Consider the following 26,861-nt stretch of genomic DNA (forward strand, 5'->3'; position numbering starts at 1 on the left):
TGGACTTTACCAGAATAATCCAGTTCGTTAACAGCTAGCCCCACTGCTTGTGTTCCACACCCCTTTGCTTCTGATGAGTCCGACTTTGTGTGTGTTTGTATTTAATTAGCCATTCTGTTGCCCTCTGACATTGTCTCTGAGGTCGCCGGCCTCCCCGGACACGCCGATGGCCCACATCTCCGCATCCGGGAACCTGTAATGAGTTCCCCGGAGAACACGCTGCTCTGGGTGCACCACGCACAGTCGGCTCCCCAGGCAGCAGGAATGCCACGCGCACACATGCTCACAATGCCAACACCTCCCACCCAGAGCTGATTCAGTGTCACTGCATTTATCACCCTGCTGCTTACAGTTCCACATTTCTGACTCTGGATTGAAGTAATCCATGCTAATGGTGGTACTCCAGTCATGCCTTCAGGGTTCAAAAAATACTTCATTCATACTTTCCAGTTTTGAACTATTACTCCAGTCATACACTAGAAACTCTCACTCTAAGTGCAGTACTTAAGACAGGCGGTGAATGTAGATCTGCCCTTGAATGTTCTTGCTGCAAGCCTCCCCATCCAGCCTACACTCCATCGAGCAGGAAGCTCTCTGAACACAGCAAGCTCTCCGCCGAGCTTTCAGACACCAAACCGCATCCGTTGCGAGACATGAAAGCCAGACAGGCGTATGAGAAACCCAACCACCCGAAACAATCTGTGGGGTTTTATCAAGCCAGATCATTTGATGCTAGAGTGCCACTATCTGTCCCCAAATCACATATTCCATATTGGCGTGGACCTGCGGTGACAGCTAGCCAAACTGCAAGCGAATGCAGCTCGAAACTGGAGCCCGAAATGCGCGCTGAACTTATCAGGAGGCGAAGGAATCGAAGTGCAGTTAGAAACTGGCAGGAACCAGATAAAAACAGATGTGAAAACGGTGCCAGTCTACAAACCACAGCATCAAACCCAGACATCATAATACAAGCCATAGATAAAGACATCAGATATAAATCCTGGTAACAAGCCAGTTATAAGCCCTCTCACAGCCTCCCCCCAGTCTGTAATGATGTATCAATCCCAGCTAGGCAGGTCATGACCCCCTTATAACCCCCACATGTTGTTTTGCAGTATCAATTTCTACTAAGCAGGACACAGTTCACCTAACAACCTCCCAAGGCTGCGTTGCTATATCAATCCCACCAAAATCAACCCCTAACATATCGATCCCATCAAATCAACCCCAACATATCAATCCCACCAAATCAACCCCTACCATATCAACCCCACCAAATCAACCCTAAAATATCAATCCCACCAAATCAACCCCTAACATATCAACCCCACCAAATCAACCCTAACATATCAATCCCACCAAATCAACCCTAACATATCGATCCCACCAAATCAACCCATACCATTTCAATCCCACCAAAATCTACCCCTAACATATCAATCCCACCAAAATCAACCCCTAACATATCAACCCCACCATATCAACTCCCCTCCAGGGGGTATCCCTGTATCAATCCCTCCTTGTTCTGCCTCTCTCCCTCCCTTCATCCTCAGACCTTCACTCCAGCTCAGCGGTGACTCTCAGGAGTCTGCCCTCGTTTATTTGCAAGTGAAACGCAGAGTGAAGTCCCTCTTGGGTGATGAGGAAACGCAAAAACCGAGAGTGTGGGCTTGTCTATCGGATGCATATCAAGCCTGAAAACAGATTTAATTACTGCATGCACGACGTGGCATAATTCATGCCAAGCTTCCAGAATGCACGCTAAAGTAAGCTGGCTCAGCATGCTGCCATTTTAAACCAAATAAGCGTGAAGCGTCATTCGTTTCACATTTGCATCGATTGCCACGCTAATTCGACTGCTGCGGAGACGCTCCCTGCCGGCAATCTGTCGCTGAGTTTTCCAGGACGTGGAGAGAGCTTTCTCCTTTCCAGAGGCTATCTTTGCAGATCTATAAGTTACACAGAGTGTGGAGGCTCTCTGGTCCAGCCATCGTGAAGGCCTCACTTATCTATCAGTGCCGGGAGACCAGCTGGCCGCACTGACCAAGACAGGCAAGAAAAGCCTGTGTGCTCTCAACACACTCATATGAATCTTTCACTGTGTGTTACAGTGCAGTGAAGTTTATGCTGCTCTTTCACCACGTCTTTCATTAAAGTCCATGCTCGTAATTTTATCATGTGTCCATTAATAACGTTTATACCGATAATTCTCTGGGGGCCTTTTGTTAAAGTTCATACTGGTAATTTTCCCAACAGCCTTTTAATCATGTTCACACTCTTATTTTACCACATTCGCTGTGTTTAATCTGCCACACAAAAGCATAAATCTACGCGGCCTGCAGAAAAGATGGATGACTCCTTTTGAACTAAGAGGCTCTGTAAACTGAAGCCATACCCCTTCCATCCTCTAGGGGCAGAAGAGAACATGATAGTTAGGGATGCAGACTTCAACAATAATGGCTGCTGGTTCAAATGTACAGCAAGGGTGAGATGCTGGAGAAGAAACCAAAGTGGGGCTCACTGACCCTGGTGTCCTGAGTACCTGAAACTGCTGGGGAATTAAATTCTTATCAAGGTAGGTAAGACAAACACCAAAAAGACCCCAGCACCAAGAAAAGAACAGAAGCCCCTAGTGTCAAATGCAGAGGAGGGTCTCCGAAGAAGAGTGACGTGCATGTAAAGTAAAACACTGCAAGGTGAGCAGCCTAGGAAGCGTAATGCTGAGACTGGCATCGCCAGGCCTTGGGGAGCTGGTCTGGGTTAGCTGCTGAACTGCTAAACCCATATAAATCAATGTCACAGCTGGGAACAGGTGTGCCGAGCAAACCGGAACCAGGGAGATCAGCTGGCTCAGTCTCCTGTGAAGGACAGCAAGCCTGAACCCCTCCTCACAAATCATCCATCCATCCATACGTCCATCCATCTTCCAAAGGCCTATCCAGTAGAGGGCAAAGGAGAGCCTGGAAAATGGCCCAGGCAGCTCCCCGAATACCGGTACAACTTAGCGTGTGATATCAAGCATATATAAGGAAGACCAGGTACATCTGTTGAATGGGGTCAGTCGTTTGATACAGTAATCTTCCTTAGAGTCCCCCAAAGACCCCAGATACCTAGCAAACTAGAGCAACTTTACGTTAAAAGTGTTTTTCTTTTTTTTCCAGTTGGATCATTTTTTCTACATTTCCTAAAAATGAAAACAATTCAAGCATTGTCCCTGAACAGTTGGTTTAGTACATTTCGACGGTAGCAAGCGAGCCACTTCCGCAGCATGTGAAGTGTCTGACAGCTGTTTATTTTTAAAAGCCAGACCTCAGACTGCGATAAAGGTCAGAGAATCTCCCGGCTGAGACTCCTGAGCCGCAGGACTTCGGCTGATTGCTAATTAGTTGGCCCCTACGATTAAATTGCAGCCGGTGGTTTAAACGCAAGGAGCCCATGGAAGCCAGCAGTGGAATATTCCCCAGAGAGGGCTGCTGGGAAATTTGGGGGGAAAGACAGACTCTACACCGTAACGAAGACAAGGAGGGTGACCATTACAAAGACAGAGCTTTTGAGAAGCTGTGTAACACCTTAGGATCTGATTCTTTTCAATCCCCTTACTGGTTCCAGTTCCTCTAGGTAAATATTCACTCTCTAGGTAAATAGTCACTCAAAAAAAAGAAAACGCAAATTTTTGTGGCTCAAACCTCTGCTATCTCTCTGACTTCTCGTATCACGAACTGCGTTTTGTCATCATGTCATGTTAAATAACTCATTCGAGATGATAATCCCCTTAAAGCTTTAAAACACACACAGGCAAATTTTCTGCCTGTCCGGGACGATCTAGATAAATCCGACGGTGGTGAAAAATAAACTCAGGCGGTTGACGCACCAACGGGGGGCGTTGTGGCGTGTGATGAACATCACGCCTGCTTTAAAGTGACAGTGTGTGTCAACACCAGGCTGTCGCAGATAAAAGTGCGCGCTCACAGGGAGGGTGCATGCCATGAGACGCCGCAGCTCAGAAACAAACGGGATTTGCTCAGCCCTATAAAATTAATTCCGCACAGTCTATTGAGTTTAAAGTGCGTCACTCCCTCTCTGAGGATAATGATGGTTTGGAAGCAGGTTCAGGTGTGTTCTGGGGTGTGTGTTGGTGTGTGGCATCCACGTGAATTACAAAGGCCATGGTCCATGGTCCACATCGCCACGAGAGGAGGGCGATGAACCTGCCCCTGTGCTTTCCAGTGTAACGCTTGTTTCTTCTGAACAGTTTGTATTGCATCTTTAAAAAAAAAACACCTTGCCAGCTGAATTGCTGGTAATGGAATGATGAAAACGACATAGTGATGTTGGACGCGACCGGCAGTGCGCAGTCGATCCTTATTTGCAGGGAGTATTGCTGCCGAAGGGGGTGAGGCTAATGCGAATAAAGGTGGAGCCTTCCGCTCTTATAATCACCACATGCAAAAGCATACACGCAAACGTGCGCGCTCACACACACACACACACACACACACACACACACACACACACAGATGTTGGCGTACCTATCTAAACGGGGGACTTCCATTTATTGCTATGGGGAAACCCCTAATCCGAATCGCAACACCCTTAACCCCTACCCAGCCCTAACCGGAACCATAAGAAACCAACCAAAATACAAAACTTTGGCCATTTTTACTATTTTGATTACAGTCACAGATTTTTATAAAATTGAGGTCAGCCAGTCAGTGTCAGGTTTTACCATACTTTGGGGACATTTTGGTCCCCAAATGTGATCTATGCAGACCCACACACACACATGCGTGCACGCACACACACACACACACACACACACACTGTGGCTTATTCAGAAGGCCTGTATTTCACCACCTCGTGCATTTTTTTCCTGGAAATACTGCTATTAGTTTATCACATTTGAATAATTCCACAAAGCACAGACCACCCGCCCCGCGTAATCTGAATGACTGAGCAATTTCGAGAAGCGCCACAATTGTTTATTTCAGTTATTTTAAGAGTCCTCTTCATTGAGCAATTTTAGAAAGTGCTGTAAATGTTTATTTATGTATTAAGAATCCATTTCATGTTACTCAGGGATAAACCACTAGCCCTGGAAAGGAGAGGTGTCCGAAGAACCACCCCCCTTTTCTTTACGAACTCAGGGACTTGGTACGGACCCATTATGCACGACCCTAATGTTAGCATGGGCCGCCATTAGCATTAGCATGTGTGAGGCAGTGGTGGGGCAGGAGTGCTTACCAGCGAGGTGAAGATGTAGGTGTAGTGCACAGAGAGCATCCCGAGCCGTGAGGCCTGGAGGAGACAGAGAATGAGAAGCGTCATATGACGAGGTCATGGGGTCAAGGGGTCACCTCCAAATGGCATTTCCTGCCTGGCGTCACAGGAAATCACACTTTAAGATCAAGCCAGTCCCTGACGGTGCGCTGCAGACCCACAACAAACAGCAGACTCATACCGCACAGGCAAACAGCACACGATGGACGGAGCAGGGAGCATCTTTTGGTCGTAGTCAACATGGAATCTGGAAGATCTGCCTAAATTTCATAAAAAGGAAAATCAATTTCTGTCCTATCAAGCCATCTGTGAGACAGTGCTCAAGGGAAATCTCCTGCTGGGGGGGCGGGCGTAGGGGGGCGCGCACCAAAAAGCGAGGAGCGGCGCACTGATTGTTACTCGGGTGATGTGCAGGGCTACAAGTATCTCCACAAAATGAAGGCACCTAAATCACATAAGTCTTGATTTTTCCCCTCATACATAATTAGTACTGAAGGCAGCAGCAGCTCGTATGATACCTACACACAACTCCTGTGGGACAGGGAAGATACCGAGCGCTAAAAATCAGCAGTGCCTCATTCACCCTTTCCTGCCTCGAATGCTGTCATGGATCAGCACATTTACAGGTGTCAAGAATTGAAAGTGACTAGTTATCATTGTTGACATACCACAGCATACAGTGCACAGTAATGAAATGCATCCACTGCATTTAACCCATAGCAATCAGCTACTATTATTTAGTGCCTGGGGGGGCAGCGTGTGGGGGGACAGGACCTTACTCTGAGTACTTCACTGGTATGCTGCTGGAACCAGGAACCTTTCAAACAGAAGCACACTTACCTAACCATGAGGCCACCACTGCCATTGAAATATACAGCAAGGTTAAAACCATGTAAACCGTGGAAGTCATTTTAGATCAACGCACCTACAGCTACAAGAAGACAGGCGGACTAACACATGTGTTTGTGTCATATTACGCTACATGGTAATTAAACCCTCTTCTGCCCTGGGGTAATGTCTCCTATTTGCCCTTCTACTTAACGTTACAACATTATTCATATTTTCATACATCAGCCCTCAAATTTGCATAAATATCTCTCTAAGCAGCCTCATCATTTACCTCCCAGTAACAAACATCGTAACCAAATGACTTCATCAATCCAGCTTAGTTAAGTCTTGCTTATTTACTGCAGCGGCTAATGGGGCATGTGCACCCCAGTGCAGATTACATTTAGCTGCAGGTAATATGCAATTGGAAAGAAAGTGAATGACTGAACTTGCGACCAGCTGATTCCCTGCCTATGTGGGGGCATCTTCCTGCAGCCCCCCAGGGTAGGCCGCATCCTTATGGCGGGACAACTTTTGCTAATGCTAATGCTACCTTTGTTGTTGTTATTTAGCATCACACTGCTCAGATGACCCTGCTGGTTGCTGGTTCACCTGACAGCTGATAATCTCCTCCACCTAGTGACACTCCTGATTGTGCCTATGGTGTCACTTTCACGGTGTCCCGGAGGGGGTGGGGCCAGTGTTCGGGCGCTATGGCGTTGGCACCGTGAGCGTCAAGTGGACTTGCCAATAGGAGGAGGTGCAGTGTCAGAGACGGCCACTAGGGGAAGCATGATGGTCTCACAATGAGCAGCTCTGCATGTCAACAATGTGAAGAAGGGATGGATCAGTCACAGAAAAATGGTGAGGGGAAAAGGCCTGTGGCTAAAAAGGGTCACAAGAAAGACTGACAGAAGACACAATGAGAGAATGGCACTGAATACTGTAGCTGCTGTCAGGTGAGATTTTTGTATCCGGAGGCTTATCAGCTATGCTGCCACTTGCTGTCATATCCCAGAATACCTTGCAGCAGCGGTATTTCAGCAAGCCTTCCTTCCCCTGCTTAATCAGGACGTGGCCGTATGTCACAGCTCATCACGCCTCACTCCCCGGACACGCAGTCCTTAATACGAGCTCCCCTCAATCCCGATTATCTGCTAGGCCGCTCTGTTGGCGTAAGCTTTTGTTGGCACTCAAGGAACCGTGAGATGCGCTGGTGCCGATGAGACGTTTGACTCCTCCGCTCGTCTAACTAAATGGTGGCTCGGTACGTCAGAAGCCTTCAGTACTATAAAAACTCACATTAAAGCTTGGACATAATAGACACACAGGCCTATCGCTGCCTTGAACGTCGAGCGAGCTGCTACATATACATATATGCTCATGCCTTTATTTGCATTCATCGGCAAGGCAAACTTTGATTTGCCCCTTAAAAGGTTCAGCAATCACAAGGTTTCCGCAGAGATACTTGAAAAAGAAACAGACCAGCACAGCCTGCTGGCGTCATGATGTTTTCCCTATTTTATCAAGGAATCCAGCTCAACAAAGAAGCTTTTTAAAGACTGCTATGGAAAGGCAGCTGATTTGACGTACAGTATTTCTTAATTTTCAAAAAGGAAAATGGCTATTTGGATGGACTGGACAGAATATCTGAGTGGTCAAGGGTTCTTAAGCACCTGTGTTGTGTGACTAATAGTCCATTCAAAAAAATAAGGAACAAGCAGTGTGGAACAGTAACGCTATGGCTATGGTGTGTTTTTGTGAGACCTGTGGTCAGCCTTCATTAAAAATAATGGAATATAATATGGCTTCAATAAACATCAGATTTTACATAATAAGCGTGTTAATTTCAATCACATTTTGATTACTTTCAGTTTTATGAAATGAAAGCCTGCTTACCCTCTTGTCACACACAAAAAACAGATCCAGGTGCTCCTGAACAAGGTGGAAATGGTGACATCATGATAATTCACACTCTACAGCATGATGTGGGACATGGTGACATCATGATGGCTCACCCTCTCCGGGGTGATGTGGGACATGATGACATCATGAGGGCTCACCCTATCCAGGATGATGTGGGACAAGGTGACATCATGAGGGCTCACCCTCTCCTAAATGATGTGGGACATGATGACATAACGAGGACTCACCCCATCCAGGATGATGTGGGACAAGGTGACATCATGAGGACTCACCCTATCCAGGATGATGTGGGACAAGGTGACATCATGAGGGCTCACCCTCTCCAGGATGATGTGGGACAAGGTGACATCATGAGGGCTCACCCTATCCAGGATGATGTGGGACAAGGTGACATCATGAGGACTCACCCTCTCCAGGATGATGTGGGACATGATGACATCATGAGGGCTCACCCTATCCAGGATGATGTGGGACAAGGTGACATCATGAGGACTCACCCTCTCCAGGATGATGTGGGACAAGGTGACATCATGAGGGCTCACCCTATCCAGGATGATGTGGGACAAGGTGACATCATGAGGGCTCACCCTATCCAGGATGATGTGGGACAAGGTGACATCATGAGGACTCACCCTATCCAGGATGATGTGGGACATGGTGACATAACGAGGACTCACCCTATCCAGGATGATGTGGGACAAGGTGACATCATGAGGGCTCACCCTCTCCAGGATGATGTGGGACAAGGTGACATCATGAGAGCTCACCCTATCCAGGATGATGTGGGACAAGGTGACATCATGAGGGCTCACCCTATCCAGGATGATGTGAGACATGGTGGCATTGGCATCCACGATGATGGTGGCGGTCTTATCGTCACGGATTTCCTTGAGGAGAGATGTAGGGTCCTCGTTGTCATCCAGCATGCGCACCGAAAGAGTCTCTCTGGAGATGAGAAAATGGCGGAGTAACCTCTCCAGGTTCAACAGGCCTGTGAGTCAAGATGGAGAACATTACAAGAACGTTAAAAGAAAATCAAGGGAAAGTTTACAAGGCACAAATGTGAGGAAATCCTGGTATCTACAGTATATGAAGAAGGTGAGATATTTAAGCTTAAACATGACAACCATAATGTTCTGCTCAGTCCCAAGTCTCATAAACACAGATAGAGTCTGGAAAAAAATCACAAGGTCAGGTAATTTTGGAAGATAATAAAAAAAATAAAAAACAGAACAGTATTAGCAAATAACCATCCTCAAAATGCCCATTTTCTTTATCTAAAATCTGTTAATTAAAGCAGTTAGTCTTGGGAATAGGGTGACGTCTTGACACTCCTGGCCGTCGACGTACCTCCAGTGTGCCCCCCGTCCATCATTTCCCATTCACAAGACACAGCCCTGTTAGGTAACTCACTCTATCTCCAGCATTCAATAAAGGAGGCAGATACGACCATCCATTTCACTCAGTTTGGGATCTGAGATGAAGAGGGGCCACTTTGTGGTCCAGACTGTGCATATTAAGAAAGGAAAAATAAAGTTTTATGCTATATAGATTTCTGTAATTTCTCCGTCGTCTGTATGCTGACAGCTATAATGTTTGATCAATGGGTCTCCATCTCCCGTTTACTGCAGAAAAAAAATCACTGAATTTATTTTCCTAATGCTTTCCCATGCATATATAGCTGAAGTGCAAAGTCTGTGTCGAAATCGAACAGAATCAAACCACTAACGAGACTCCTGAAGGGCAAAGCATCCCCCTGAGTTGGCCCTGTCAATCCACCCCCATCCTGGAGCCTGATGGAGGGAGATTTATTTCTTTCTTCATCATTTTTAATTGCAGGTAATGGAGGACACTTCAGAGTACGAGGGAAAGTGCTAAGTCAGGATGTTTTAATTGCTCTGCTTGATGAGGCCATTGGGCCGGGGGTGATGAGTGTGTACAGACACACCCAGCAGAGAAAACCCTCCCCTCAAATCGGCTCTGCTCCTCTGTGGCCTCTCAGAGGCTGGATGGAGTCCAAGAGTCAGTGGTCCTCCCCAGGTATGAGGACGTATCAGGCTAATGAGCTGGGTCTCAGGTTACCTTAGAACCTCATGCCATGTGTGCAGGGACATAATCAGTGCTCCAGGTTGGTATTGATAACTGAAGTTCTATTCTTTTGTATCTATCATTGTTTACTTGCAGGGCAATGGGATTCTTTCCAGGACAGAGCCTCATGCTGACGCCGAGCCGGTGCTCAGTGGAGCCGCTGCGGCACTGGAGGGACTCATCAGCGCAAACGGAAGGGGGTCACACCCCCAAGGGGCAGCCGCCACCAAACGTGTCATTTCCTGACAACCGCGGCTCCAGCCCAGCGTACCCTGTCCCCCAGCGCCCAGAAACCCACCATGGGTTCTGGGTAAGCGGCTGTGACATACACAGCGACAGCACAGACCCACTGCAGCTGGCGATGGTCATGCGTGTTGCCAGAACTGTGACCTGAAGGGTGTGGGTTTTAGTCCCTTTCGAAATTTCTCCCATAAAGCTGATGACTCATCTGATTTTCAGTGATAAAATTAACTAGAGCTTTTTGGATAGTGCTTTCAGGAGCACAGCTATACATTCTCATACACATGAGCTGCACTTAAATGACAAGTTTAACAGCATCACTTCCTGGAGAACATCCCTCTCCCCAGCTGAGGATGGAGGCAAACTTAAGTATGGGGGGGGGCAGAGTATCAGCAGGGGGTTTTCTAAGGACATGAGCAAATGTGGGGTCAGTCTAAAAGTTAATCTGCCAAAATGTATCCTGAAGGTCATTCCAGGACATATGAAGTCATTTTTTCTAACCTAACCTCTAAAAGTTTACTGAGAAAAGCCTTATTGATTTACAGAAGCATGTGATTTTCCTGTTATGGTTCCCCTTTTCAGGGACAGATGGCAAGTAGGACAAGGATGAGATATTTGGCTTCGCAGCTCTGGCTTCCGTGCCGTGGAAGTCAATGGCTCTATTGTCCGGAGGAGTACAAGAGAAAACAGAACCAATGCTGTGTAAACCAAAATACTGGAAACCTAGGACAGCCGCAACGTAAACGGGGGTAATTGGGGTGACCTCATCCTCCTGTTGTGTCTCAGCTAATTCCTGGTTGTTTACATGAACTTCAGAGTCACGCAAATTAAGCAAACACCAAAACAGAACCGTGGAAATAATGGGACAGGAGATCATTTATGAGCGACGGTGCCTCAGTTCATGGCTGCAGCCCAGTTAAAGCGCTCAAGTGTGACACTCGGATTGTAATGAAAACTAGATTGACAATGAATGGTGACGTCTGTGTGCAGAAGGATGTGTGGGCGTGTCCCTGTATGATAATGAGCAGGTATCGTCAGGGAGTGAATGGGCAGGTGTGTGGGCATGTCCCTGTATGATAATGAGCAGGTATCCTCAGGGAGTGAATGGGCAGGTGTGTGGGCGTGTGCCTGTATGATAATGAGCAGGTATCCTCAGGGAGTGAATGGGCAGGTGTGTGGGCATGTCCCTGTATGATAATGAGCAGGTATCCTCAGGGAGTGAATGGGCAGGTGTGTTGGCGTGTGCCTGTATGATAATGAGCAGGTATCCTCAGGGAGTGAATGGGCAGGTGTGTGGGCGTGTCCCTGTATGATAATGAGCAGGTATCCTCAGGGAGTGAATGGGCAGGTGTGTGAGCGTGTCCCTGTATGATAATGAGCAGGTATCATCAGGGAGTGAATGGGCAGGTGTGTGGGCGTGTCCCTGTATGATAATGAGCAGGTATCATCAGGGAGTGAATGGGCAGGTGTGTGGGCGTGTCCCTGTATGATAATGAGCAGGTATCATCAGGGAGTGAATGGGCAGGTGTGTGGGCGTGTCCCTGTATGATAATGAGTGCTTGTCATCAGGGAATGGACAGGCAGCTGTATGGTGATTGGCGTGTCCCTTTATGGTGAAGGGTGTGTCTCTGTATGGTGATGGGCGTATGATGAGGGACCTGTCACTCTAAGGTGGTGGGCATGTCCCTCTATGGTGGTAGGTGTGTCAATATATGATGGTGACCATGTCCCTGTATGGTGATGGGTGTGTACAGGCAGGGGCACGGGTGTGTATAGACAGGTGTGAGTGTGTGTGTGTCATGGCAATGGCAGAGAGAAGCCAGAAAGGCTGCAGCACTCACAGTCAGCGCAGCCGCAGACGAGGCAGGCCGTGGAACTGTTGAAGAAGCCCAGGAGGTCGGCCACAGCCAGGCTGACGTCCGTGTTTGTGGGCCGCATGTCCAGAGTGGTGAAGCGGGGAAAGCGGACCTTCAGCATGTCCTCGGGGGCCACCTTCACGTAGGGCACCTGTGGGCAGAGGGAACCCAGCACTAGCAGAAAAAAACAAACACTTCACGCAGTCTGAACAAGTCAGTCCCATGTGACTTAGAGGAGTCCGTAAGCAGAAATCATTTTCAGCATGACGTCCCAGTGCAGGGAGCTGTGAGCTTTCTGCACGCCTCACACACCATCAGAGCTTCAGGGAAGATGGAAGAACTTTTAAAGCTTATTTCACACTCAGATCTGAGTCTGGCAGCTTGCTCTTAGGTCTGTGTTCAGTGTTCCACTCTTATGCCTGTGTTTAGTGCTCAGCACTCCTGTGTTCAGTGTTTCCTTCTTATGTCTGTATTTAGTGTTCAGCACTCACCTCTGTGTTCAGTGTTCCCCTCTTAGATTTTCGTTTATTGTTCAGCACTCATTTCTGTGTTCAATGTTTTCCCCCTAGATCTGCATTAAGTGTGCAGCACTCACTTCTGTGTTCAGTGTTTCCCTCTTAGATCTGCGTTTAGTGTGCAGCACTCACTTCTGTGTTCAGTGTTTCCCTCTTAGATCTGCGTTTAGTGTGCAGCATTCATTTCTGTGTTCAGCGTTTCCCTCTTAGATCTGCGTTTAGTGTGCAGCACTAATCTTCTGTGTTTAGCGTTTCCCTCTTAGATCTGCGTTTAGTGTGCAGCACTCACTTCTGTGTTCAGTGTTTCCCTCTTAGATCTGCATTTAGTGTGCAGCATTCACTTCTGTGTTCAGCGTTTCCCTCTTAGATCTGCATTTAGTGTGCAGCATTCACTTCTGTGTTCAGCGTTTCCCTCTTACAGTAGATCTGCGTTTAGTGTGCAGCACTAATCTTCTGTGTTTAGCGTTTCCCTCTTAGATCTGCGTTTAGTGTGCAGCACTCACTTCTGTGTTCAGTGTTTCCCTCTTAGATCTGCATTTAGTGTGCAGCATTCACTTCTGTGTTCAGCGTTTCCCTCTTAGATCTGCGTTTAGTGTGCAGCACTAATCTTCTGTGTTTAGCGTTTCCCTCTTAGATCTGCGTTTAGTGTGCAGCACTCACTTCTGTGTTCAGTGTTTCCCTCTTAGATCTGCATTTAGTGTGCAGCATTCACTTCTGTGTTCAGTGTTTCCCTCTTAGGTCTGTGTGGCAGATGAATTCATCAGAGTTTATTTACCAGCTTCCCTAGGGCATGTGGTATCACCAGGACGATGTTGCCACGGAGACCAGAGAACATACCATCACTTTAAGTGAAAGGTGGCCTTCAGGTATAAATGAAATAGCACACATAGGTCAGCCCTGGCGGTTAGGCAGTACAGCACCATTCAGAACGTTCAGCTGAATTTCTCCCGGTGTTAATCTAGAGATGATCTGTCCCATTGTCACCTGCAGACATTAGCTATCCTGCGCCTCCATGTCACTTTCTGTGACTTCTGCCTGTGTGCCATCTCCACCCATTAAGCTGTAGCCAATCCCCCCACCCCGCTCTCCACTGAACTGAGATGGATGGAGAATGTTCCAATTGTGACAGGCCACCTTCTAATCCAATACTGTGGCGAAAGGACCAGTGGGCATGTGCATGTCACCTGAGGGGCAACCAATCAAGTCCAAGCGTGTCCCACAGATGGCTTACAAATGATAAAATGTCATAGAGGACACAGAACAACATCACTCTTATTAAAAGATTTAACGATTGAGTTCTCTGCTTATTAGGATTCGCGCTCAGAATAAAGGGCTTACTTGCAGCATGATACCCTGCCTACAATGATCAATCAAATCCAGCGGTATGTAATACATTTTTCGCAGCGGAGTTCATAAAATGCTACCAGGGTATTTTGCAGAATATTGAGGAGCGCGACCTGCCCCATGACGGTGTTAATATCAAGCAGAAATATGTGTGACAAATCACTGTGGCCTTGGGTACTGGTCAGGTTCATGAGCTGCTTGGTCAGTAATTTTCTCAACAGCATGTGACACCTCTTTTACGTTCTACAATGTCTGGGAATCAGGGGAACTACACAGGTGACCAGGACGTTAAATGCCAGGATGGGTGCCACTCAAATACATAAAACTGCTTTAAAAGCATGTTTCTTTCAGGAAAGGCCAGTATGTCAGCACATGTCTCCATGGCCCAAGAAGACCAGTAACCTGTCACTGCTGTGTTAGACCCAAGTCTGAGGCCACACAGGAAAGCCCGCCTCTAAACGAGCCGAACACAGGAAAGCCTGCCTCCGGATGAGGCCATACAGGAAAGACTGCCTCAAGATAAGGCCACACAGTGTAATCCGCCTCTAGGCCACAAAAGAAAGCCTGCCTCTAGATGAGGCTTCACAGGAAAGCACACCTCCAAACGAGACCCCACAGAAAAGTGTGCCTCTAGATGAGGCAACACAGGAACACCGGCTTCGAGACAAGGCCATGCAGAAAACTCCTCCTCTAAACAAGGTCACACAGGAAGCCCGCTTATAACTGTGCCAAACACAGGAAAGCCTGCCTCTAGATGAGGCATCATAGGAAAGCTGGTTTACCTTGAGTCATGCTCATGCCTGTGAATGATAAAAAGGCCACATATCACGCCGCTATTACAGCATAATGACTCTTTTAACGAGGCATTGTTACCCAGACACCTCTCAGATTCTTTTACCTGATTGGCCTAAATATCCTGGGTAATTATCACAACGTGCACAATGAATATTCGCTTTACCCATGATTTTTCTGCAGTCCTACTTGTTATTCTTGGGAAAACTTCAGCGCACACAGCCCTGTTTGTGCTGACATATCTATTGAGCGTGCGCGTGTTTCTACATACATAAATCTCGTGGGCTTTAGTGGATCAGATTGTGTTATGACAGAAATCATTATAACATCATTTGAATTATTTCTGCGGACATTTCACATAAAGGGAATATGTTTGTCTTTATTAACCACATAAACTCTCAGATAATCAGCAGAGATTCATTCAAGGAGAAGACGGAGCCCCGGTTTTCATTGGCCCATAATCAGCTGCTGGTTAGCTCTTCCCACAGCTCCTGTCAGCGTGAGGCTCTCCTCATTGATCTAATCTGTTAAACCAGCACTGGCACAGTGTGACTGCCTCACCCTGAAAACTAATATCCACCCCCTGCCGTTTCCACCGGAGCGCAAAGCGGCATTGGCTACCTCGATTTCGCCTCCTCCGGCTGAGCTGACCTTGTACCAAGTGGGGCGGGACTTGAGGGGGGGGGACCTACTGCCTGTTCCTCCCTGGGCAGCTGATTCACTCCGTGTGATAGAGTGTCTGCCAGACCCAGGGCCCGAGAAGCCGTCACACTAACAGCGAGGGACTTTGGTTCGAGCCAAAGGTACCCGATGAAGATGAGGTTAAGGCTGCTTCCTCCCTGCAAAGATGAGACGCCAGACTCTAATCAATAGCACGTCGAATGTAAAAACCTTGAGAACATCTTCCCCGCTATTAAAATATCTGTTTATGGATTTTGTGTATCTAAGGAATTCAAGTTAAGAACCTGGATTTTAAAATGAAAACTCCAGAGGTACCGCAGGGAGGGGAAGCGGCAGGCTGTCGGTCTTGTGACCAGCTAATTAAGTGCCCTTTCAGTCACAGCGCTCCTGCACAGATCAGCGGACTTCAGTGACAAACTGCCCCAGCGATGGAGATGCGGAGGGCTGCTCGCTAACCCCCGAAGCGGCCTCTTCAATACCCTGCTTGTCTATTTGTATTTGCCAGCTTTACTTGTCTTGCCTGTCTGGCCTGTCCCGTGAACAACTTTAAAAGCTGCCGTCAGCTAAACAGCATGAAAAGTCTCCTCGTGGGACGGAGCCAACCGAGGTGTTTTAACAAGGCACACTTCAGCTTTGCTGGAGAGGATGGGCCCATAATTCTGGAGAAATCGCTTACTTCCTGTTTATGTGAATGTTTTCGGGAAATGTGCTGGCTGCAAGTGTCCATGCTGCTGCTGAGTGAGGTAAAGTGCAGGACATCGCACGCCCTGAGCCCTCAGGATCCTGCATCCTCATCGCAAATCTCTCCCTCGATGAAATATCACTCGCATTTCACCCAGGCTGCGGCCCTCAGTCACTCCAAGAGGACCACACTCTGTGAAATAAAGCTTTTATATCATGTAACGTGGTTCACCAATTGGAAAATTAACGAGCGACACTACTTCAAAGCCCCAGATGGACTGTTTTAAAGAGGAACGTGTGGCTGCTCTGTGCTGCAGGGTGAAGCAACTCCACTCTCACAGTCCATTTTTCCTAAACTACTCATTCCTACATCTACATCAACTGCATCCCATAATATGGTCTGCAAGTACAACAGCGATTTCACCTCTAGGGATTTTAACTTGCATTATTGTTAAGGCAACCACTCTTCAGTTTCATTGGTGGAAGGGCTGAATGACATGGCCAATGAGGAGCAGCGAGGCATTCGGGAGGCGTGTCTCTTTCAGGCCTAACAGAACCATGATGCCTCATTTTTTCAGTCCCCGCAGTTTCTGCCAAACTCAGTGGTATCATTGTTCCTTATGATTCCAAGCATCATTCTCTTCCTGTTTCTTTTATTCTATTTCATTCTTTCCACATCATTTCTCTATATCCCTCTCTACCTCTGGCTCGGTCTCTCCATCTCCGTCTCTCTGTCTTTCATTCACTCTCGGTTGCTGCCTGACATATAGTCTTTCATTTAGTCTCCGTATCTCTCTTTTAGTGTAGAACCCTCGTTCTCTGTCTCAGCTTCCTCTCTCTCATCCTGTCTTCCTCAGTCTTTCGCTCATACTGTCGTTCACAATCTCCCAGTCTTTTTCTCTCTTTCCCTCATCCCAGTCACTCTGACCTGTTTAATGACACAGAGCATGTCAGCTGCGTCAATCACTGGCAGCACTGGGCACAAAGCATGGAGGGCATCCTGTATGGGATACCACTGCATTACAGGGCACATGTACACACACCCCATCTATCTAACTGCATGAATGGGAGAAAACTCACACAACACAGGTGAACCCATAGCTACCACATACACACAGAGTGGGATTTGAACCCAAAACCACAGAGGGGAAAGGCAACAGTACTACCCAGTGTGCTGCTAAGCCCCAAATAAAAAAGAATATCCATCTGTAAATGTCAGTTTGACTCTGGAACAAAATGTAATAATACAGACAACTAGACAACAATGAGTCCATGTCACAGTACATACAACTGAACAATAATCCATCCATGTCATAATACAGATGACTGTACCATAATGGGCCATGTCATAGTACAGACTCCTGGACAACAATGGGTTCAATATCATAATATAGATGACTAGACATCACTGGGTCCATGCTGTAATACAGATAACTGGACAACAATGGGTCTATGTCATAATACAGATGACTGAACAACAATGGGTCTGTGTCATAATACAGATGACTGAACAACAATGAGTCTATGTCATAATACAGTGACTGGACAACAAAGGGTCCATGTCGTAATACAGATAACTGGACAACAATGAGTCTATGTCATAATATAGATAACTGGACAACAATGGGTCTATGTCATAATATAGATAACTGGACAACAATGGCACAAATGAGGATGGATTCAGCTTTTTTTGTGCTCGCTGTTACTTAAACAAAAAGTTAAATTGAATTGCAAAGCAGCTTTCCTTGACTCCAACCTAAAAAGCGGCGGACTGAAAGCTTTAGCCCTTTGATCGGATACGCAGCACATCTCACGCTCGGAGCAGGAGTCTGGCTCTGTGGCATATTCGCTGGCAACCTGAAAGGCAGATCCATTGTGTGGTGCCCGCGACAGCTGCGGACGGCCGATAGAAGGACCCCGCCGAGAGGTGACGGCTGAATCACGCCATTGCGTTTTGTCGTTGTATCCGAGGCGTTTCGCCTGCTAGCAGGAAACAGCAGGTATCGGCGTTGGGGGGGATAGGGGTCTTTTCTCTTTACCAACCACCATACTACTCTCAGATGATCAGATCACCCTTCCATTCATTCCCGGAACTTCTTAGGGAGGGGTGATTGATGTTTCATTAGCGCAGGGCTCAAAGTGCAGACTCCCATGCCACTAAATCCCTTCTTTTTACACTGAGATCCTTTCTCCTGTCTCCCACTGCAGAGCTGGTGCACAGTCAAGGAGTGTGAAACATGGCTTTTCGTGAAGGTTCCTGAAGAAAACAGCTAACACGGTCATATTGATCCGCTTTTCCCAAATGTATTAGGCTAACAGCAGTCGTTTTTAAATAATGAGTCTAATCTTACATCTTCACCCACCTTAGCAGCATGACAGTTCCTGTAAAATGGGATGGATACAATGACTGCAGCAGCTCTATCCAGCTGGGATTTGATGCCATTTGGCTGGTGCTGATGCTGTACATTTTTGATGGAGCTTGACACACATCCATAATGCAAAACTGTGTGGCACCACAGCCATGTACGCCATCCACACTTACAGTAACAGCATGGCTAGTGGCATACACACTCTTGGGGCTGTTTGCATCCCATAATAACTGCAGAAATTAAGTAAATATGCTGTGTCATGAAAATACTGCTCACATCTACATCCTCCATCTGGAATCCAGACTTCCAGACATCACAGAGACATAGCCAAGCACATTTGATGGGTCTCAGGGCCTGTATTAGATAAGCCATGTAGGACTTCACTGAGTCCCTTTGACTGGTCCTTGGATATATCTCAGGTGAGTCATGTGACTTAGTGTCAGAGCTGAGCCCCTTTGACTGGTCCTTGGGTTTATCTCAGGTGAGTCATGTGACTTAGTGTCAGAGCTGAGCCCCTTTGACTGGTCCTTGGGTTTATCTCAGGTGAGTCATGTGACTTAGTGTCAGAGCTGAGCCCCTTTGACTGGTCCTTGGGTTTATCTCAGGTGAGTCACGTGACTTAGCATCAGGGTTGAGCCCCTTTGACCTCTCTCCCTATTGACAGCCATGTACCAGGACCCGGGAAGCTGCTGAAAGCATAAGCGAAGGAGATGAAGAGCTATGGAGATCTCCAAGGTCCCATTGTCTCTGCGGTGACGCCTTTAATAAATGAACAAATGCAGTTTGTAATAATGAAATCGTTTATGCACTTTAATGGAAACTCTCTCCTTGAGCTAACCCTGTCCAGGGAGTCACAGCAACGGCCCCCTGAACGCTGGCTCTCTGCCATCCGGCAGACAGTGTGGCACCCAGGCTAATCGATGGAGACCCGGCATTGTCTTAAGATTAAATCACATATCCATACCCACGGCTCGATTAAAGAACAGGGCTCTGTGTCAACGTAAAGATTAAATGATAACACTTTACTTGATGCGGCACAAATAATACAGTATTGTACTGTTACTTATGTATTACTTAACCACAACTAAGTCTTAGTTACATACTGATCTCATGTTAATTCATCATTAATGATTTGTGATGCATGTATTATCTCAAGCAGTTACTATATTTGTTGCTATGTCTCATAATTCTGTAAACCTTTGTGAACCTCTGAAACTTATAAGGAACTACTGAAGGTACAAGTAATGAATAACACAAGTGAAATACTGATCACGTGTTTGTTCATTGTTAATGAATCGTGAGGCATCTTTTGTCTCAAGCAGCAATTACATTTGTTCATAATATTTACTTCATGAGGAACTGAGTTATTACTAAGTATTTGTGCCCTGTTAGGTAAAGTGTTACAGATTAAATTATACATCTACCTCTTGATTAAATATTAAAACACATATCCACATCCACACCTTGGTTTAATAAGCCAAGTCTGCTGTGACGTGCTGTCACACATCCGAAATATAATAAATAATAAATAAACAACTAACCAAACTCCCCACTAAGCAAACCTACCTGAAGGACCTCAAAAGCCTGCCCCTCAGCCACTGCACGCCACTACACACTAAAGACGTTACTCCTGTCAGCTGCCTTTAGATCGCCGCCTTTAATAAAGTTAAAAATGAACAGCCTCCTTTACAAGTCAATCTATCACAAAGTGATTGAAGCTGCAGGGAAAGGTCAAAGCTATGCCAATTAATCCCAAAATTCTCCGGTATGAATCTTCCAAAGGGATACGGTGAACGGGGCACATTAACCTTATGCACTTAAACAAAACTTATCAAATGACCATGATCTTCGGTATACCCAAGGAAGGGACTATCAGCTGGATGGGGAGCTGGTCTTGATGGCTGGGGGGTGGATTGGATATTAAACCATGTCCCCAGAGTACTTTCAAATGAAACTGTGTCCAAACTGAATCCTCCAATCGCTCTGTTTAAACCCTCAGTACATCTATTCATTTATATAAGGATTTAGAGAAGGAAAGCGACCCCTTGTTGACTCCCTCAGGGTAAAAGCAAATATACGGTTGAGGGTTAGTAAATCGGTCTGCTGCAGACTGACAGACTAACTGGAAAAAAATCAAGTGACCTTTAAAAACCAAGGAACTCATAATCCTGGCAGGCATTAGGAATTATGTGAGAGTATTACTGCGAGGGGGGGGGGGTACTTACAAACAGGACTGCGGAGAGCCCGCTCCAGGTAGTCTAACTTTCGCTAAATGTTGCGCTAGATGGGGGTGGGAAGGGGGGAAAGTCTGTTAAGGCTCCGTATCACGACGTGCTTGTCGGCGAGGCTCGTCAGCACGTGGGTAATTATCATCACCGCCGCCGCTAATTAGCTGCTCCGCCGCCTTGACACTGCAGAGCACTGTCCCCATTTACACAGCTGGGTGTGTTTCTGCTGGGATCACTTCAGTCAGGAGGCTCACTGCCGCATAGACGCAGCTATACCCGTCATCAAGCGGTCATCGCCACGTGTGAGGTCAGCGTGGGGGGGGGGGGGGGGGCGCTCACCTCCTTCTCCCCGCAGATGTTGCTGATGATGGAGTTGGAGGCGGGGCTTCCGGAGGGGCCCAGGACAGCAACCACTCCCTTGGAGAGTATCTGGCACACTGGCAAAAAAAGAAGAGTGGGGACATTATCATGGTTATAAGACCTTCCTCTGCCATTGCGGGACACCCCCCCACATGACCCAGGTACAGGGCTGCTTCAGAGGGACGGATGCGAGAGCAGAATTAAAAAATTCAACACCCGGGTGCAGAGATATAGTGTAACAATGGAAGCAGTAAACTTGCATTTATCTCTGCTTCTGCTCCTCCCCAAAGACCCCCCATCACACGATTACAGAAAGTTTATAGTGATAAAATTAAATTTAAAGAGATCACTGGCCGGTGTGAGCAGAACAGCAATTTTCTGCTGTGTTTCTGTAAAATATGTATCATCCCACTCAATTATTAATCTCCTTCTAAAAGAAACAGGGTTACACTTGCATCTCACTTTCTCACATGCGGGCTGCGTTAACTGACCTTTAAGGGAACAAAAGCCCATTTAGAGAGTGTCTGTAATCCTTGTGTTTTTAATTAGTGTGTGGGGGGTGTCAGCTAATATGAAACTCAATAGGGGCTGGTGCTTGGCCCCAACACAGAATGATGGGAACTTAGGGAAGAAGAGAATTGGGTAATGAATTAATAACTCTGTAATCAGAGCCTGCCCTCCCCCCCGGCCCCATTCCAACATGATTCCCTGCCATGAAAGTTAGAACAGATTTGTTGTCTTTTGGCTTAAAGCGCATCCCTTCCAGCAATAGGGCTGGGAGATGTCACTAAGAGAGCCTCCCTTATGAAGAATGCTAATTGGTATCTCCCATCTCAGGGGTGTTGGTCTCCCCCACCTTGTGAATGCTTAATAATCACTCCCATCCCGTGCAGTGTTGAATGGTCTCCCCCACCTTGTGGGTGCTTAATGGTCTCTCCCATTCTGAGGGGTGCTGAATGGTCCTCCCCACTTTGTGGGTGCTTAATGGTCTCTCCCATTCTGAGGGGTGTTGAATGGTCCTCCCCACTTTGTGGGTGCTTAATGGTCTCTCCCATTCTGAGGGGTGCTGTATGGTCCTCCCCACTTTGTGAGTGCTTAATGGTCTCTCCCATTCTGAGGGGTGCTGTATGATCCTCCCCACTTTGTGGGTGCTTAATGGTCTCTCCCATTCTGAGGGGGTGCTGTATGGTCTCCCTCATCTTGCGAGTGCTTAACAGTCCGTCCCATCAGCACTTACTGGTCTCCCCCATCTCGTACTCGCTGTCCCTCAGCAGCTCAAAGATGTCCACCTCCAGCTTGCCCACAGTGGAGCGGTTGCTGGCCCGGTTGATGCTGTCCTTGGCCAGGGTGATGGCCAGCCTCTCCCCCCGGCTGCACTCCATCGGGTCGTCGAGGATGGCGGCTACGGAGCACAAGGAAGTCGGGTCAGAACTGCACCCGTCTGCCAGTCTGATATGCATTACCAAGATGTAAAGAGCTTATAAACATAATTCACCTTACACAGTGTCAAAAATAACCACACATAGTGTCACAAATAATCAAATGTATGCTTTGTTGGATGCATGTCATCATTTTTTTTGTTACATATTAATATACAGGGAAATCACAAGAGGATCTGGTAATAGAACCAACTTCTGTTTAGGGTATCGGGTCCAGACCCCACTGCCTGATCCAACACCCATTTGCAGCCTTTCCAAGTCTGGACATCTGTTCTAATTCCCTGTGTGTCTCTCCTTCCTGGTGAAGCCAAACAGGCTTTCTTCCCATTCCTCATTCCATGAAACCATTCGGTCACTAAATAAAGTCCACCCCCCCCCCCCCCCCCCCACCTTCCCCCAGTCTCCATCCCGCCTGGAGTACGTCTACACCGATGGTCTTGCTCCCTGTGAAACGATGGCTGAGGATCGCTGGAACGCTGTTGGCGTAAAGCTCAGCTAAGAGATGGGACAGGTTAGGCATGCTGAGCACGCCCGGGCTGTTGTCCAGGACAACGGAGGGCAGTCTCAGGTATCGGGCGGGTGACATGAGTGACAGAGGAGTTGCCACAGAGAGCCCGTGGCGAGTGGCCTCTGGGGCTCTGCCGGATGTCCCAGTGGGATTCTCTCGACTGTGAGCCAGTCATTCTCCAGTAGGAGCTGGGCAGCTCTGACAGAATGGGCCTCAACAGAGCTGTTAGCCCAGTTAGCCTCATTGCAATACAGATGAATAAATGGATGGAGAGGCGTGTGATTAAACACCTCGCTGAAGGCCGTACGCAAGATTTGCATTTTCAATTACGGTCAGTTTTCCTCAAGAAAAAAAAAAACTGTTTGGAGAAGTACTACTTTTAATTTTCTTTATTTTTATTGGTACTGAGTGAAATTCCAGGCGGAACAAGAAAACTGCTGGTAAGAAATGCAATTAAGAAAGGCTTGTGATGTCTCCAGCGGATCTCTGATTGTAAATTAAAAATCAAGACCAAAGAAAAACAGAAGGAAAAACCTCCCACATGTGAAAGCTTGTTTTGCAGTGAGGGGGGGGGTCCTTTCATTTAAAATTTAGGGAGAAATGGAGTGAGGTGACTGAACTTTGTTGTTAGTGATTTCGCTTCCTTGTGACACCAAAGGAACGACCAATTTTGGCAGTTCAGAGTCTTTCTATCATCATGTCTCATGCTAATCACGTGATATTCCCATATGTAGGGTTGTGAAAGACTGACTGGATAAGAAGTCCCCCACCCTACACCCCAAAGTCTCTTTCCCAGGTTTCTAAAGGGGGAGATTTACTAGAGATGGGCTTGTGTGGGGGGCGTGTTTTCAGTCTGACTCTGCTTGCTGTAGGTTCTGCCTTTATAGTTATATATTCTGTGTTTTCAGTGTTGTTGTCTTGCTGTATGTTGTTTTCACAGATGTATATCCTGTGTTTACAGTAATGTTATTTTCTCGCTCTATATTGTGCTTACAGATGTACATTCTGTGTTTCCCAGCAGTGAGCTGGGGGGGGGGGGGCGCACTACCAAGCAGGTTTACGGACTTACAGGCGTTTCTTGAGACTCACTTCTGTGTTTTGGGTGCTATGAATTGTAGCTCACTTATAAACAGAGTATATGATCACTATATAGCAGGGAGGGGCGATTCCACTGACTTTCTAATATCAAGGTCTTCACTCTGATACCGCTATTCTGTACCAGCCCCATTGGGGAAGATGAAATTTGCTGGGGGTTGGGGGGGTATTACCTACCTATCAAAGGGTGGCTCTTAGCATCTTCAGTTTGCAATGCCGACTTTGCTCCTTTTCTGTGAACGTGCACAGACAAACCCGAGCCAACTTACCAAGTTGATAACTACTTTTGTGGCACCGTTCAACACTGATTGCAGCAATTAGAGCTTGTTACCCAAACTCTACCAGGTTAAATCTGGGTATGCCAATCTTGCTTCGTAGCACACCCCACTGGTCTCGCTGTATGCTATGGTTATAGCTGTATACTCTCTGTTTACAGCAGTGTCCTGAGGGATGTCATACAGAGTGGGTTTTCTGGCTTAGTGAGGTTTCTCAAGGCTTACTTCTGAGTTTTAGGTACTACGGTAATTTATGGTCCTTCTTCGTGCTGGTCGTGAGTGTCTATCTGTGCAGGCAGCTGAGTGTGGAGTGGGCGTCCTCTCCAGCCTGAGAAGGCCACCTCCCTGAGCCTGATCCAGCTAAGTGACCCTAGGTGAACCGGCAGCTTCCACATGAACCAGCTGGATGCCAGCGTGAGAGGCCCCGTCGGAGTGATTCGCGTCTGCGGCCTAACTGAGGAAGCAGCGTGCTTCCCTGGAGCCGCCGTGAATCACCTAGAGCTGCGGGCGCTGTGTTCAGGGCTCAGGAACGGATGAGACATCTGAGGACCAGGAGACACACACACAGACACACACACACACACACATATAGACACATGCTCATACTGAAATGCAGGCACAGATACATAAAAACATGCAAAAACACATCCACACAGTCACAGGCACAGATTCACACAAACACCACACACACACACACACACACACACAGATATGCACATGCAAAACAATGAAGCACACACAAACAACACACACACACACACACACAGATATGCACATGCAAAACAATGAAGCACACACAAACACCACACACACACACACACACATATAGACACATGCTCATACTGAAATGCAGGCACAGATACATAAAAACATGCAAAAACACATCCACACAGTCACAGGTACAGATTCACACAAACACCACACACACACACACACACACACAAGCAGATATGCACATGCAAAACAATGAAGCACACACAAACACCACACAAACACCACACACACACACACGCACACACACAGATACGCACATGCAAAACAATGAAGCACACACAAACACCACACACACACACACACACACACACAGATACGCACATGCAAAACAATGAAGCACACACAAACACCACACACGCAAAGACACACATACATACACACACACACATGCGCAAAGACACACATGCAGACTTATATGATTTTATTTCTGTATTTGTGACGATGTTTTCAAACAGTATTCAGAACAAAAAGAATCATAACCAACAAGGTGAGGTTTTTACACACAAAAAAAATAAAAAAAGATGAGGCCTCATTTACTTTGGATAAAGCAAAGTCAGAAAAAAAGGTTCCATATAGGAAAATTGCAACACACACACACACACACACACACTGACACAAACCTCACAGGGGAGACATTCAGTTGATTTCCCCCAGAAATATGATCAGAGATCCGATCGCCTTTGATGCTGATATGGGAAACTCAAAGGAGCATTTCAAAAATACCCTCACAAAAAATAAAATCAAGCTGCAGGAATCATGGAAGATCAGACCCTTCTTTAACACACCAAATGAATGTGTCGACTGCCCTAATGGAATTAAATACCTCTCCTATTAGCATTCAGATACTCACACTTCTTTCCTGTGTTCAAAGAAAGGCCTGCGAGATATATTTAGACCTGATTGAAATTCAGGACAATTTCGGCGAAGAGACAGAAGTGATTTCAAGGTTAGCTGTAATGTTCAATGGGGTATGTTCATGGAGACCTGCAGCAGGAATCTGCAGCCATCTTTATCAGGACATTTCTTAAAAGTCCCAGCGATAAAAATGGGCCATTTCACAAAAAGACGCACCACCATGTAACCCCACCTGTTGTTACACAGTACCACACATTACGCAGCGTTATAAAGAGCCACATATTACACACTGTTATAAGGTATCATAAAGCTTGAGCGAAGTCTCCCAACTTCAAAACAGACTAACACCACACTGCATCGGCAGCTATTTTCATGTTGTTTGCTAGTTAAACCATATACTAAATTGCTGTACAATTGTTTCTGCAATAATTAAAAAGCTGTGACCATCTGCCCGCCGGAATATTTAGATTTCTATCAAGCTGAAACACTGTACAGCAGTTGCTGAAAACAAATAAATATCTGAGATTACAAAAGGGACAAATCCAGGCTCTACAGCAGCACACAATGCAAGCTGGGAGAGATTTCCTTGACATAAGCATGTGGTGGACTGATATTCCACCAGCCGCTTCCCTGTTCCTAAAAAACACATCCTCATCCTACCCTTTTAAATTTCTTTTTTTTTTTCCCCCAGAAAAATGTGTTTGCTTATATACTTCGAAACTGCACAGTG

At 46.7% G+C, this 26,861-nt stretch overlaps 1 protein-coding gene across 5 annotated transcripts in view; it reads right to left on the reverse strand.

Annotated features, from left to right (window-relative positions):
* LOC111851267 (glutamate receptor ionotropic, kainate 4-like) overlaps positions 1-26,861 on the reverse strand; it is a 127,935-nt gene that overhangs the window by 21,112 nt on the left and 79,962 nt on the right. For all 5 annotated transcript variants that reach the window (XR_011983272.1, XR_011983271.1, XM_072701335.1 and 2 more), the window contains 5 exons: positions 22,423-22,587; positions 21,165-21,262; positions 12,201-12,366; positions 8,844-9,022; positions 5,242-5,295 (listed from right to left, as the gene is read on the reverse strand). Coding sequence is in view for 3 of the 5 variants with exons in the window: in XM_072701335.1 (XP_072557436.1) it covers positions 5,242-5,295; positions 8,844-9,022; positions 12,201-12,366; positions 21,165-21,262; positions 22,423-22,587 (662 nt within the window). In the remaining 2 variants the exon portion in view is untranslated. The remainder of the gene's footprint in view (positions 1-5,241; positions 5,296-8,843; positions 9,023-12,200; positions 12,367-21,164; positions 21,263-22,422; positions 22,588-26,861) is intronic.

This window comes from Paramormyrops kingsleyae, chromosome 17 (genome assembly GCF_048594095.1).
Source record: "Paramormyrops kingsleyae isolate MSU_618 chromosome 17, PKINGS_0.4, whole genome shotgun sequence".
Lineage (NCBI taxonomy): Eukaryota > Metazoa > Chordata > Actinopteri > Osteoglossiformes > Mormyridae > Paramormyrops > Paramormyrops kingsleyae.